The sequence below is a fragment of the Nestor notabilis genome, unplaced genomic scaffold (genome assembly GCF_000696875.1).
Source record: "Nestor notabilis isolate BGI_N333 unplaced genomic scaffold, ASM69687v1 scaffold23995, whole genome shotgun sequence".
NCBI classification, from domain to species: Eukaryota; Metazoa; Chordata; class Aves; order Psittaciformes; family Psittacidae; genus Nestor; species Nestor notabilis.
The window spans coordinates 25,284-38,072 of NW_009929201.1; the positions used below are offsets into that span (position 1 = coordinate 25,284).

The window sequence follows — 12,789 nt, forward strand, 5'->3', positions numbered from 1 at the left end:
TAGGGAGGTACTGATGACTTGTGAGAGAGAGAGGTCCTTAGGAGGACTGTAGGACACCTGCTGTATTTGTGCTGGACCAGAGAGCATGATGTCCATGTCCTGGACCCATGGGGAGTGAGCCAAAATGTGGGAGACTGTACTGGCTCAGCTGCATCAGGAAGGCAGGTGCATTTGGAAAGCAGAAGACCTCTCCCAAAGCTCTCTGCTGCCAACTTGCTCACTTTGTTATTTACTGTTGGCCATTTCCAGTGTCTGCACATTTTAAGGTTTTCCCAAGGTTGTGTCAGTTATTTGGTGCCATTGTACAAAATGCTTTCAGTTCAGAGCTGGTGTGCGGTTCACCACCTAGTCTGGATCCTACATGGTGCAATACCTTTGACTGCAGAAACAGACCCCACCATCTTCTCCGTACAGGATTGGGAAGGAGAAACCTGAACCAACTAGCCAGCCTGCAGAGCCACTGGCCACACAGGCCAGTTGCCTTGTGTGGGTACTGACTGCTCAGAAATCAGACTGGTCAGGTGTAACATCAATTCAAATCACTTAATGGAAAATCTTGGACTGAAAAATCAGTACCTAAACTAGGTCTTGACTCTTCCCCCACTGGCTGCAACAGGAGATCATGAGCACCATGTGCTGAAATTGGCCTTCTCTGTATGTTTGGGCATATCTTTCATCAGCTGAACCCTGTAACAGTCAGCAGCAGCCAGCCTTGTACACCCCCCACCCCAGGTGAACCTCACCTTCTCTGTGGGACAAGTAAAGGATCTTCACAAGCATTGTAGCAATATGGAGAGCAACCAAAGCTGTACAAAAACTGCTCAAGTCAAAGCAAAAAACCAGAGCTAGTTGAAAGGGAAGGAGGAGCTCCTGTTGCTCTTGGCTTCAGCTGGGGAAAAAAGGGAGAATTTTCTTTCCCTCAATAGACACATCACCCAAGAGAAAGGGAAGTTAGGTATCCCTACAATTTTTTCTCCAGGCAGAGCTGCATCTTTATGAGAGATGCTTGTTCTGACTTTGCCATGTTCCCATATATGCTTGAAATCAGCATGGGGTGGAGGGGCAGGGTGCCTGGGTTGGGTTATCAGGGAGGAGTTGGACTCAGGTGTGAGTCAGGCTCAGTGGAGGAGAGGATATTAGAGAGAAGGCCAGGCCCTTCTTTCTTTAGGGGAAGAGCCATGGCAGAAAAGGGAGTTAAACACAGTAGCACTAAGATGGGTGTGTTTGGTGGGAAGGCTGCTGGATGGAGGCTCCAGCTTGGAACAGAGACTAACCACTGAAGCTGTGTCAACGCCACCGGTGCCCAGTGGTAAGGTATGATTCAGGTTACAATGAATGGTCTTGTCTTAGATGTGCTACTTCTGTTTTTTAGATGTTTATGCTTGGTCTTCAAATGCCCTTCTCAGACAAGGTTTTGCTTCCAGTGGTACCTGTTTCAGTGCATCATAATTTGGCTCCCTCATTTTGGATTAGCTCAGAGCAAAGAATAATTCTGTTACAGTGAAGGTGGGCTAACATCGGTGACTGCTTTCAGCATGTGCTCACCAATATGTTCAGCAGCAGCTGCTCCCGGTGGAACAGGCTTTGGCAAAGATTGAGTGGTTCATATGCTTTGCTTGTGAAGAACCTATTACTTTGTCCTAGTGAGGATCTGTTCTGAGCAAAGAACTTGCTTCCTCTCTGCATGCTAAGAACATTGCAGAAACCTGGTTCATGCCAGGTTTGCCTGTCCCACTCATTCAAGTAATATAGTTTGTTGTGATGATGTGCTGGGTTTGGAGGGGGGTTGCGTTGGTGGTTTTTTTGGGTGTGTTTTTCCTGAGAGAAAAGTAAAATATTAGGGTTGTGCTTTCCTCTTGGAGCATATGCCTGAGGAAGGGAAAGGGATGTCCTGCTCCCCTGCTACATGTGGAGCTTCCTTGGCCCTTGGAGAAACCAGATGCATCCCTCCGCACTGGCTGAAGCAGCAGAATCCCCTGTTGTGTGTATATCACAGGAGAGTCACCGGTTTTGCAACTTTCTCAGCAGAGACTGCAGCGGAGCAGGCTAGCGGAGCAGGCTAGCAGGGCAGGTTGCTGCAGCCGTCCCTTCCCCAGGAACAGCTTTTTGGAGCAGGAGTGCCTGGAGGGGCTTCCCTGCCCTGGGCTGCCAGGAGCCCAAAGGCACTGGTCCTATCCAGGTGTGGAAGCCCAAGCCAGGAGAGGCTCGACCTTCCTCCTGCGGTGGAAGGGTACACGCAGACAAGCAGCAGGGAGGGGACTTGTCTTCCCCTTCAAGTTGTGTCTGTGGCTTTTGCTGTCCTGAGGAGCCAAGAGTTTGATCTGTGAGTGAGGAACAGAGATGGATCCTCCAAACCTCAGGCCCCTGTTCCAACTCGGCTGCCTTGTGCTGATGTTTCCAAGGATGCTTGCTCCCACCTGGGCTGCTGGTGCTTTATTTCAGTCTTCAGACGCAGGTTCATGCTCTCAATAACCAGACAAGCAGATGCCTTAAAGGGGTTTGTGCCAACTTTTATTTTATTATTCTTTTTGGAAATGGGATTTGGAGAAGGGAAGGAAGGGAAGATGTGCAAGGGGGAGCTGATTGTTGCAAAACGGGATGCTTTGGATGTACACTGGCAGAAGTGTTCCTGTCTGACTGGAAATGATTGAAGCAGTAAAGTATGACAGGCAGGACATTTCCTCGGTGGATGTGCTTGCTTTATGGGGTTTTTGGGTTTAAGGTCTACATTGTAAATTATTTAATGTACAAAACAAAAAAGCTTGTTTTAATGTCTATATATGTATTTGTATATATATGAGATATATACACACACATATTTTATATTCTTACAACTCCCAGGTCCTAAAGGCTTCAAGTCTGAAGGGTTATGTGTATATATGCATTATAAAGAAAGATGCCAATCGACTGAGACAAGGCTTTCCTTACTGGCTATGTGATAAATAAGTGGGCAAGATGTCTTTAACTGAAGTCTTGCACATGTGCGGGGAGAAGGAATCATCCAAGCACCCAATGGCAGCCCACATTGCCCTGTTCCTGGCTGTTCCCTTCAGGGGTGGCATCCAGCCCTGTGGGGCTCAAAGGGGCAGATAGAAACACATTTGATTCTGCTGCCCATGGGTCGGGCACCCTACACATCAGGGCTCCTATTTCTCCGTAGGGCTTCCAGTAGACTGTTTTGGTTTCTTTACCACAAAGGAGAAAAGGTGTCGTGGGCAAAGAGGGGAAGGGATTTGGGAAAGGAAAGACAGTCAAAATTCACCATACGATAGTTAGACAAATCTTCATAAAGGTCCATCTGCCTGCTCGCCTCTCATTCTTGCTCTCTCGCTCTCTTGCTCTCCTGCGTTCACTCTCATTCTCTGCAGTACGTATGCTGTTGTAGGGCTAAAGGTCTCCTTTCATCAGGCTAAGGTCAAGTCCCTGGTTGGCAGAGGGCAGCCCTTCATACAGGCCTGTCTACGGCATATTGGCAAGGGCTCAGATTGGAAGCTGCCGTCTGCACTGCCGGGTAGGTGAAGTTAGCATGCTGCTTGGCCTTCAGCCGCAGGCTGGCCAGGCTGGAGTTGCATGTGTCCCTGTACATGTAGGGGCTGGCTGTTGAGGCGTAAGGACAGGCACTGGATGAGACAGCAGAGTTGAGGCTTGGGCTATTCAGGTTGTTGATGTTTCCCAGGTTGTTGAGGCTGGAGGCTGGTACTCCAGTCACTGCAGAAGGGACCATGGATGAAGGCATGGTCATTGAGGTGATAGAGCTGGGTGGGGAGAACATGGGCTGGGAGGAGAGGGGACTGACGTTCATGGAGTTGAAGAATGGGAAGCTTTTTGCTGAGAGCGGGCTGGTGGCTAGCCCCTTGGTGGCCCAGTTGTTGTAGGAATAGCTGGAATACATGTCGTCGTAAGGCTGCATCAGTCCATTGAACTGGGCTCCAAAGCTGTTCTTGCACAGTTCAGCCTGTTGGTTCCTCTCCCGTTTCCTCCACTTAGCTCTGCGGTTTTTAAACCAGACCTGTGAGAGAGAGAGAGGGAGGGGATGGGAATCACTCTAAGTTGTCCCTGCAAGGGGCCTTGCCCTAGTCTCTTTGCCCAGCAAGGCAAGAGCTACTGCAGGGCTGGGAAAGCTCCCAGGGAGCTGGGAAACAGCATGAGGAAAGGGTTGCAGCAAGATGTCTGGGCTGCAGGGTCATCTCCCAGCAAGAAACACGAGACAGATCAGAACCCAACCACTGCCATTTTATAACACAAAGAATAACCCCCTCACTCAACCAACAGATGCCCTTTATATGGGAAAAAGGGAGGAAAATATTGCTGTATTTCTGAGTAACCACAACACAGGAGGAACAGTTTGGGTTGTGTGACTTGGGAGCAAAGTATTCAGGGGATGTCGTTTGAGAGCTGCTGAGTGGAGGAAATAACCTCTCTTGTTTTGACTTCACCTCAGGACCAGCTTGGGGTGAGGTGTTAGAAGTCTGTCTTCTAACAGGAAAATCTGTTGCTGTTGGAGGGACTCAAACAATATAACTTCCTAGAACGTGGAAGCTGCTGGAAGGCTATTCATGGTGCTGCTAACTCATATTTCTAGTAGCAGAGAGAAGCTCTCATTCCAGCTGGAGCCCTGCCACACTGTGCCTGTGACTGCACAGTGATTTGGGAACCCCAATGAGTGCCCTCCAGCAAGGCTAAGGCTGGGGGACAATGGCACTGCAAGGAAAGCGTCTGCTGGGTCAAGACAGCCAGCTAGTGGGACTCTGTGGTGCAGAGCCTGGGCTTTGCATCTCCCTGTGTTACTGCAAAGTGGCACTGAATGGCGAAGGCACCACCAGCACGGGGTATGTATGTGGCCGATACGTCAAATTTTAGAGCCTGATGAGGTGTTTTCAAGACAGGGAAATATTCTACTGTCCCTAATTCTTTCCTTGGTTTGTGGACAGCTTGGTGGCTTGTATCACAGCTGGCTTCCTCCCCACCAGCTCAGGCCCAGGAAGGTGGGAGGGCTGCAGTCCTACCCGGACTCGGGCCTCTGTCAGGTTGGTCCAGACTGCAATCTCCTCCCTGGTGCTCATGTCTGGGTAACGGTTTCTCTGGAAAGTGGCTTCCAGCTCCTGGAGCTGCTGGCTGGTGAAGTGCGTCCTCTGCCGCCGCTGCTTCTTCTTGAGTGAGCCGTCTTCAGGGTTGGAGTCGTCCGTCTGGTTTTGCTGGGATTTCTCAGTGTCTGCAAGAAACAGAAAGATGGACAGATGTTGTGAGTTAACTTGGAGGCTTGGATGCATTTGGGGACCCCATCCTTGGGGCAGCCAGTGCATGTCTAGCGAGGTCTCCCTCTGCTCTGGCCACCTACAGGAGTGGTCCCATCTCCCTCCCTCACCCTTGTGAGCAGGCATCTGCCCTGCACCAAAACCAACAGCTCCTTGCTGCAACACAGCTTGCCTTTGTTTAACTGCTGTAATGGATGTCAGCTTCCAAGTAACTGGATTTGGATCTTCTAAGCTTCCAATCTCTGTTTTTCGCTGGTCACAGTCAAGATGCACGATAGTGGCAGAATTTACCCAGGCCAGCAGGTTCTTAATCTGCTTAAAACTCTCTGCCTACGGTGCCATTTAGAAAAACTGAACAGAAATTGCCAGTTATGACACAGCAAAAGATCCATTAGTGGTTTTGAGGACAATTAATGGGAAAAGGCAAACTGCCAATGATAGCAGGTTGAGGCTCTTAAAAATTCATGCTTCTCAGATTTAGTTGATTTATCCTTCCTTCCTTCTTACTCTTCTAACTTCTTACTTAGGTGCACATACTTTTATTTTTTTAATGTAGGAAAAGGCCTCTCTTGGAACTTACCATAAGCTACTACTCCAGCATCTCCCTGTCCTTCCACTCCACCCTCCTAGATCCCCCTCTTAGAGGCAGCATCTTCTATTCTGTGGCCCTTAACCTCATCTTGAAACTCTCCAGTGTTCACACTGGTATCTAACTCAAAGTACAGCTCAGCCTCCTCCCAGGCGTTAAGCCCAAGCCTTAACGCTGAGCTTTGGGCTGCCATGGCTGGAGGTGAGCACCAGGTACTTCCCTGTGCCACAGCCCTTCGGTACTCTGCAAACAGGGGCACAAGGCAAATACAAATATCTTCCATCATCAAAAGAAAATGTCACATTTGAGCACTTGGGCAATCTATGCAGGACAACTATAGGGAGGAAAGCTACAGCTCATGTTTAATTCTGCTGGGAACCAAGACAAGTCACCACAGAACCACATTATTGCAGAGAAAATAAGCAACTTCTGATGTTCACCACCTCCTTCCTCTGACCTAGAAGCAAAGTGAAGCAGTTCCAACTGAAAATCAGGTTTTCAGTGGGGAGGCGAGGTGTTCCTTTATGGTGGGAAATACTCAGCTAAACTAAGAAACTACTGCAAACAGTTGCCAAACTGTTGCATCTGTAAGAAAACCCTTAAACTCTGGCATCACTCTGTGGAGATTCAGATTAAAAGTATTTTTTGTTTGGTTGTAGTTTTTAAGTGGAAGCTAGATTAAAAGGCTTCAAAGCTCAGAAAAATCCTAACATGGAAAGTGTATACAGCCCCTTAAAAAGCAGGGAGGCAAGGAAACAGTAACCTGGAATACAGCTGCGTGAGGGAAAAGAAAAGGGTTCCTCAAGTCAGATGGATATACTCAGGAAAAATATGCCCCATTAAAGCTAAATGGAAAACAGAAAACTTGAAGAGAGGCTGAAAAGCATCTTGGCCCCAAGAGAGAAGGGACTCTGCTGCAGGGCTGTGCTGTACCCAACAGCAGGTGCTTTAATGGAGCCCAGCTCTGCGAGAACTTCCTGTTCCAGGAACCTGGTGCCACTATCCTGTTCCTGCGTTAATTCAGAAACCTCTTCCTGCTGTTCCAGGGAAAACCCTCCTTGTCCCTGCCCTCCTCCCAAGGGAGCAATGCTGGAGTCACAGAGAGCATTTGCAGGAGAGGCACACATTCTTCATGGAGGACAGCCTGGGGACAGTCAGAAAAGGTTTGTTCCTATGGGTATGCGTTGAGCTGACTGAAGCAATGTGGGTTCCCCGCAGGGTCCCTACCAGCCACCTCTGCTTCTGTGGCATGTTTAATGTTATCCACCAGCAGGAAAGCTAATGCAAGGAGAGTGAGCTGCCTATTGCTCACAACAGCAGCAGGGCGCAAGCTGGTTCTGCTGAGCAGGAAGGTGCTCTCTCCCATTCCCAGTGTCAGGACCAGCTCATGTTTCCATCCAGGGTGTACACACACAACCACCTTCCCAGTGCACTCTTGGAACAGACAAAGCCGTAGGACCTGAACAGTGGAACAGCAGGAGCTGCCTGTGGTCTTGTGGTATTCTCTTTGTTCCCATGAGCATCTTTGCGTGGGGATCCCATGTTCAGCAGAACTCTTGGAAGAATGCCTCTTAAAGTGGATCGTTTTTATAGTCATTCTTGCCAATGAGATAAATCTGATTTCTCTAGCTCAGTGCTGGAAGCCAGTGTTGGAAGAGGGAGATTCCTGCATTATCCATCTCTAAAACAGATTAAAAGCGGAGTGATGCCACTGCGTCTGAGCTAGTTATTAGGAATGGCTCAGTACAGATGAAGGGACAACATTTGGTTTATTTGTTCATCTGCTGAGTCTGGGTTAATTAAGAGCCTGATGCACACAGGAGATGTTCCCACAGGAGCCTGACAAATGCGAATTTCCAAAGGGGCTGCTGCGGAGCGGAGGCTGTGCTTTCATCAGGAGCTCCTGCTCAGGACTGCAGGAGCAGTTTCTTCATGCCGGAAGAAACTATACTGAGGGGGAAGGAGAGCAGAGCAAAAGTACCACCAGCTTATGGGCTGCATCTGGGTGGAAGAGCTCGCCAATTATCTTGCTTTGTTATTCCTCTTCTCCACACCTTCTGGCACAGAACTTTCCATAAATATTGTGAAGTCCAAGGAGATGTAGGAATCCTGACTTTGAACCTGGAAAATCTCTGCAGCTACATGTTCCTCTTTTTGATCGCTCTGTTTCTGTATCTGCCACCTGTGCTTCCTGAGCATTGCGTGTAATCTCCATTTCTGCTTCTCTAGGCAGGGGGAAAGTGCCCTCTGAAAATGGTGCAGAGCGTGGGCATTGCAGTGGGGACCAGAAGCGTGGCAATACAGGGAAACAAAGGGCCCTGCAGGAACGATGAACCCTGTAGCTATCCTGAATCCATCTTGAGGAGCAGAATACAGGGAGTTGGAGGGCAGCTCCTCGCCACATCCCACTTCATCCTTGCTCTCCCCCTGGCCTGTGCTGCCTGCTGAAATCTAACAGAAGGGAGTGTCACACACCACACCATCAGAAAGCACTCAGGATGTCACACAGCTGAGCCCAGACAAGCAAGGTTTGTGCTCCCTTCCTCAGGGTCTCTTACACTGCAGATGGAGGAAGGAGAGACAAGGAGGACTAAGGAGGCTGCTCTCCAGAGAAAAGGCACGAAGTGCACAGCCCTGCTCCATCCTGGCCAGCCCTTGGTGGTGTGCTCTGCTCTGCCTGACACCAGTACCTACCAGCCTCTGCATTCAGGTAGCGCTGGCAAACACCCACCTCCCAGAACCATTTTATTTCTAGATTGTGTAAGGCAGTAGGGAGTGACGTAGCCAGGCACCCAGCGTTTTATTGTCATCCCAAAATAGACTGTGGAATATATCTTGTGCACGTTCACCCACTCAATGAAACGACTGCGGTCATAGCTGGAATTAGCTGCTCATGCCTAATGGAAAAAAAGTCAGCTCCTAAACTGGCAGTTCAGCGGCGTGCCAGGGTGGGCTCGATCAGGAAGGCCGCTTGAATGGAGATGACCTCTATGCATCCAAAGCAGCTGATGAGGAGCCACTGAGCCTGGCTGGGGATGTGCCCAACTAAGGTATGTGTGCAACGGGGAATTCGGCCGGCAGATTCTCTGACCATAGTTATTCCGGCGTAACTCCCTTCATGATACTTACTCTGGGGAATTTTAATCTGCATCATCATGCTTATTAGCTTTTGCATGCGGGTGAGCCTGAAGGCTTTACACAGAGAGTAGCAGGCTGTCCCCAGCCCTCACTTCCTCTCGTGCTGGCACTGGCACCTTTGCGTTGTCCTGCTGCATCCAGAGAAACAAGGGATGGAGCAGTCACAGGACAGATGCAAAATCTAGAGGAAACCATAGTGTTTGGTAGCTGATTTCTGAGCAGGTGTGAATGGTGATGTTCCTTTTCCAGAGCCTGATAAATAATGTAGTAGGCCTGGGGTATGTTCAGCCTTTGAGAATGGTCAGAGGCACCTCTCCGGGACAGCAGCTCCCTGTGGAACCTTGCACCAAGGCACAGGTAACCAGGCTTTTACAATTAAAGCAGGGGCAAGACAGTATTTCTCTTTCTTCTTATTGCCTGAACCTAGAAAGTTCAGCCCAAGGTTAATCTATAGCATGGAAAGTTTCAACCTAAGCAATTTAAGCAGAGGGTTTTTTTTAAACAAACAAAAAAAACAAAACAAAGGCAGTTCATAACTAGGTGTAGCCTTCTGTGCCTTGGATGAGATTTCCCATGTTGCAAGGATTGCTCTCCTGCTCTGGGGACCTGCCTTAGGCGAATACAATAAAATCTTGGTTAGGCAGTGACCTGGCTTGCCCAATTCCTGCCTGCTGTGGCGTCCCGCCTGGGCCCAGGCAACCCTATCACTGTGGTGGATCTCTTGCCCTCCCAATGGCTGTCATTGTGATACACCCCCCTGTGCCTTCCCCCTGCTTGCTCGGATGCTGTGCTGCCACAGCTGGCTCATGGTACAAGAGAAAGCTAAGTGGTTCCCTGGGAGCACCGCAGCCAGCAAGCCACTGGCCACCTGGATCCACCCATAAGAACAGGTTGGAGCCTCTCTTCCATCCTGAGCCTTGCACTCACCACTGTGGTCCTGTCCTTTGCAGCTATGCTCGTGTTGAGGGGTTCCAGAGTCCGAGAGAGACAAGGCTGGGCTGCGTGCCTCCGCATCTGCCAGCAGGTTGAAATCCATGGGGCAGGGATGGCTGGCGGAGGAGGAGGAATCTGAAAAAGCAGCAGACACAGGGTAATTAGGGAGATGAATCTCTTGTGTGACCTCTCCCCACCTCCTCGGGGAGGGACTTGCCAACCCTTGAGGAGAGGTCTAGGAAAAGCAAAGGATCCCTCTGTCATCCTTGGACCCCTTTGAGTTTCCTAGCTGGAAAATGGACATGCCAGGCTTTCTGCTGAGCTTCCCTATAAATCAAAGATCATCTAGTGACTCTTCTATTTGCAGCCTTCAGAGAAAGAGCCTCCAATTTATAGGTGACATTCAGACTGAAATAGCAACACCAGGAGCATGCTGTGTAATGGAGATCTGAGGAAGTGGTTCTGGGCCAGCCGAGGGCTGTTAGCACCTTCCCCAGACATCCTACCTCTCCCATCCTCCCTGCTCAGCTTCCCTCCTCTTTCTCCCTTGCTTCTCCACAAACCCATCAAGCCCAAGTAAAGCTCTCCATAAAGGACTAATGCAGATGCACGCATCCCAAAAGAAAAGCACTCCTGTGCATGACACTGATAGGAAGGCACGTCTGTCTACACAGCCACTACCTCAAGCAGGGACCCAGGCAGTGCAAGTGGATTCCTTTGGGGTACATAAGGATCGCTGGAGCCTGAATTAACACAGGAATCACATTACACACCCTTGGGTGCCTGGAAATGAGTGATCCTGGCTGCAGCACCAGCTCACTTCCAGCTTCAGGTCATCCTGGCTGAAGGCTCCCCATGTCCCCTCAAACGACTGTCCTGTGCCAGTGAAGCCACCTCCCCTGGCTGAAAGCATCCCAGCTGGTAAGCTGGTGATGCTGCTCCCCAAACTGCAGGCACCACTGGCACTCCTCTACCACCTCTTTCCACACCTCAGTACCAGGATCAATTCTTCTCATCATGCTCTTCCTTGGGGCCCTCAATCTGACTTTCAGATCATAACCCTGCCATATACAGGACGATGCATTGCCACCGATGCAGGTGTAAAAGTTTCTGAAGGCTGGACTGCTTCAAGGGGACCATAGCAGCAGCTCCTGAAACTCCGGTCACCCCAGGTAATACCTTCCCATCTAAGGAGCCTCTCTAAAACACAACAGCAGCTGAGGCACCATGCCTGGATCTAGGATCCCTGGGTTTAGGGGTGTTTGGACCAGGTGTTGGGACTTCCAAACTGCAGGTGGTTGTCAGTTATGAAGTCTGCATTCTAGCTGGTGAAGGATTGCCTGGCCCCTCAAATCCATGTGTGTCAGGGAGGGAGCCTGCTGAAGGCAGTATTTCATCTGGACTACACTACCATTTAAACATGTAAACAAGAGATTAATCACATAGCTGTTGCACCTCCTTTGGAGGTGGATGACAGTGACTAAGAATGTATTTTCAGAGCTGTCTAAAATCTCCTGTCAATTTGAGCAGGGCTGCCGCCAGGGCCCTTGGCAAGACTAACCCCCATACCTGCAGCATGCTTTCCAGGCTGTGGTGAGAGGGCAGAGAGCCATTTCTCATGGTTATCTGCCTGGCTTCTGCAGTAGATCTCGCTCACAAACCCCCTACCACCACCAGTTTCCCTCACTCTCCCCTTTGCTTGACCTCCATCCCCAGCCTTTCCCAGGCACTGACGAATCTGTCTTTACACCAGCTTCAGTCAGTGCCCTCCAAAAGCAGCATCTAATGAAGGGCCATGGTACCAGTTTCCCAGATCTTTGCCTCGCTCCAAACTTCTCCTCTCCTGTGGGAGAGAAGTGTCAGGGGCTCCATCTTTGCTGTGAGGCTGCTTTCCACTTCTACCTCACAGCAAGCCTCACCTCTGATGCCCACCAGCTGTACAAGTTCCTGGCAGCAGCAGGGCACAGTCCTGTTGCTTTTTGCCATGTGTATGTACATGAAGTGATGTGACAGGGGCTGTGTTTTCTTTAATACCTTTGCATGGAGTAGGGGGAGTCCATCTGCTGCTGATATTGCTATGGCTTTTAGCATTACTCTCGGAATTATGCAGAAACGCGCAGTGAATTAATTCCATGGATTAAGTCTTGATTAAGATGTGTGTCACTTTGCTGTCTCAGAATTTATTAAGAGCCCTTCTTGAGGCAGCGGCAGATGGAATTTCTGCCCAATGTTTGTAGATGATAATTTCCCCTCTTCTACAGCCATTTGCATATGATTGCATCTGTCAAGCACAATTTCCTCTTTTCTAGGGCTTGACTCTGTACTGGACCAGATTTAAGGAGGAATTCAGATTCTTGCCTTGCTATAACTGAAGGACAGTGTCCTCCTGTGCAGGGTGCTCTTTGCTTTGTGACTCCTTTTGCACATCTTGCATTGCTTTCACCTGTGCAAACTAGAATGAAGTTGGAAAACTAGGGAAGAGTGTTTTACAGCTGGTTCCATAGGTGTAAATGACAGTACAAGGCTCAAGGTACATTAAAAATTCATGCCCCATCCTGAACCACACCATTGCAGTGATTACAAGGTTGATCCAAGCTGCTGGGCACAACATAACATGCTTAGCCTGCCTCAGAGATGTAGTAGGCACCTAGATTAACACTGGTATTACAGTGTGGCCCATATTCAAATTGAAACTGGGACTTGTGGCTATGAACAGGTTTGATTTTTGAACTGAATTTTAAACCACAAGGATTTCAGAGAAGATCGTATGTGTATATACGTAATTTCATACCTATTGCACATTGCCTACACGGTCACAGAGAAGCAAAAGCAAAGGGAGAGGGATCTGCTCAGCATGGTTATGAAAGCAGGAAA

The 12,789-nt window shown here is 49.3% G+C and overlaps 1 protein-coding gene across 1 annotated transcript; it reads right to left on the reverse strand.

The window, feature by feature from the left end:
• Nucleotides 1-3,445: 3,445 nt before the first annotated feature.
• LOC104406018 (pituitary homeobox 3) lies at nt 3,446-10,018 on the reverse strand. Its single transcript, XM_010014883.1, has 3 exons — nt 9,910-10,018; nt 5,007-5,212; nt 3,446-4,009 (listed from the first exon to the last, which is right to left on the reverse strand). The coding sequence occupies exons 1-3, from the start codon at nt 10,016-10,018 to the stop codon at nt 3,446-3,448; spliced, it is 879 nt and encodes a 292-aa protein (XP_010013185.1).
• Between the last annotated feature and the right edge of the window lie 2,771 nt (nt 10,019-12,789).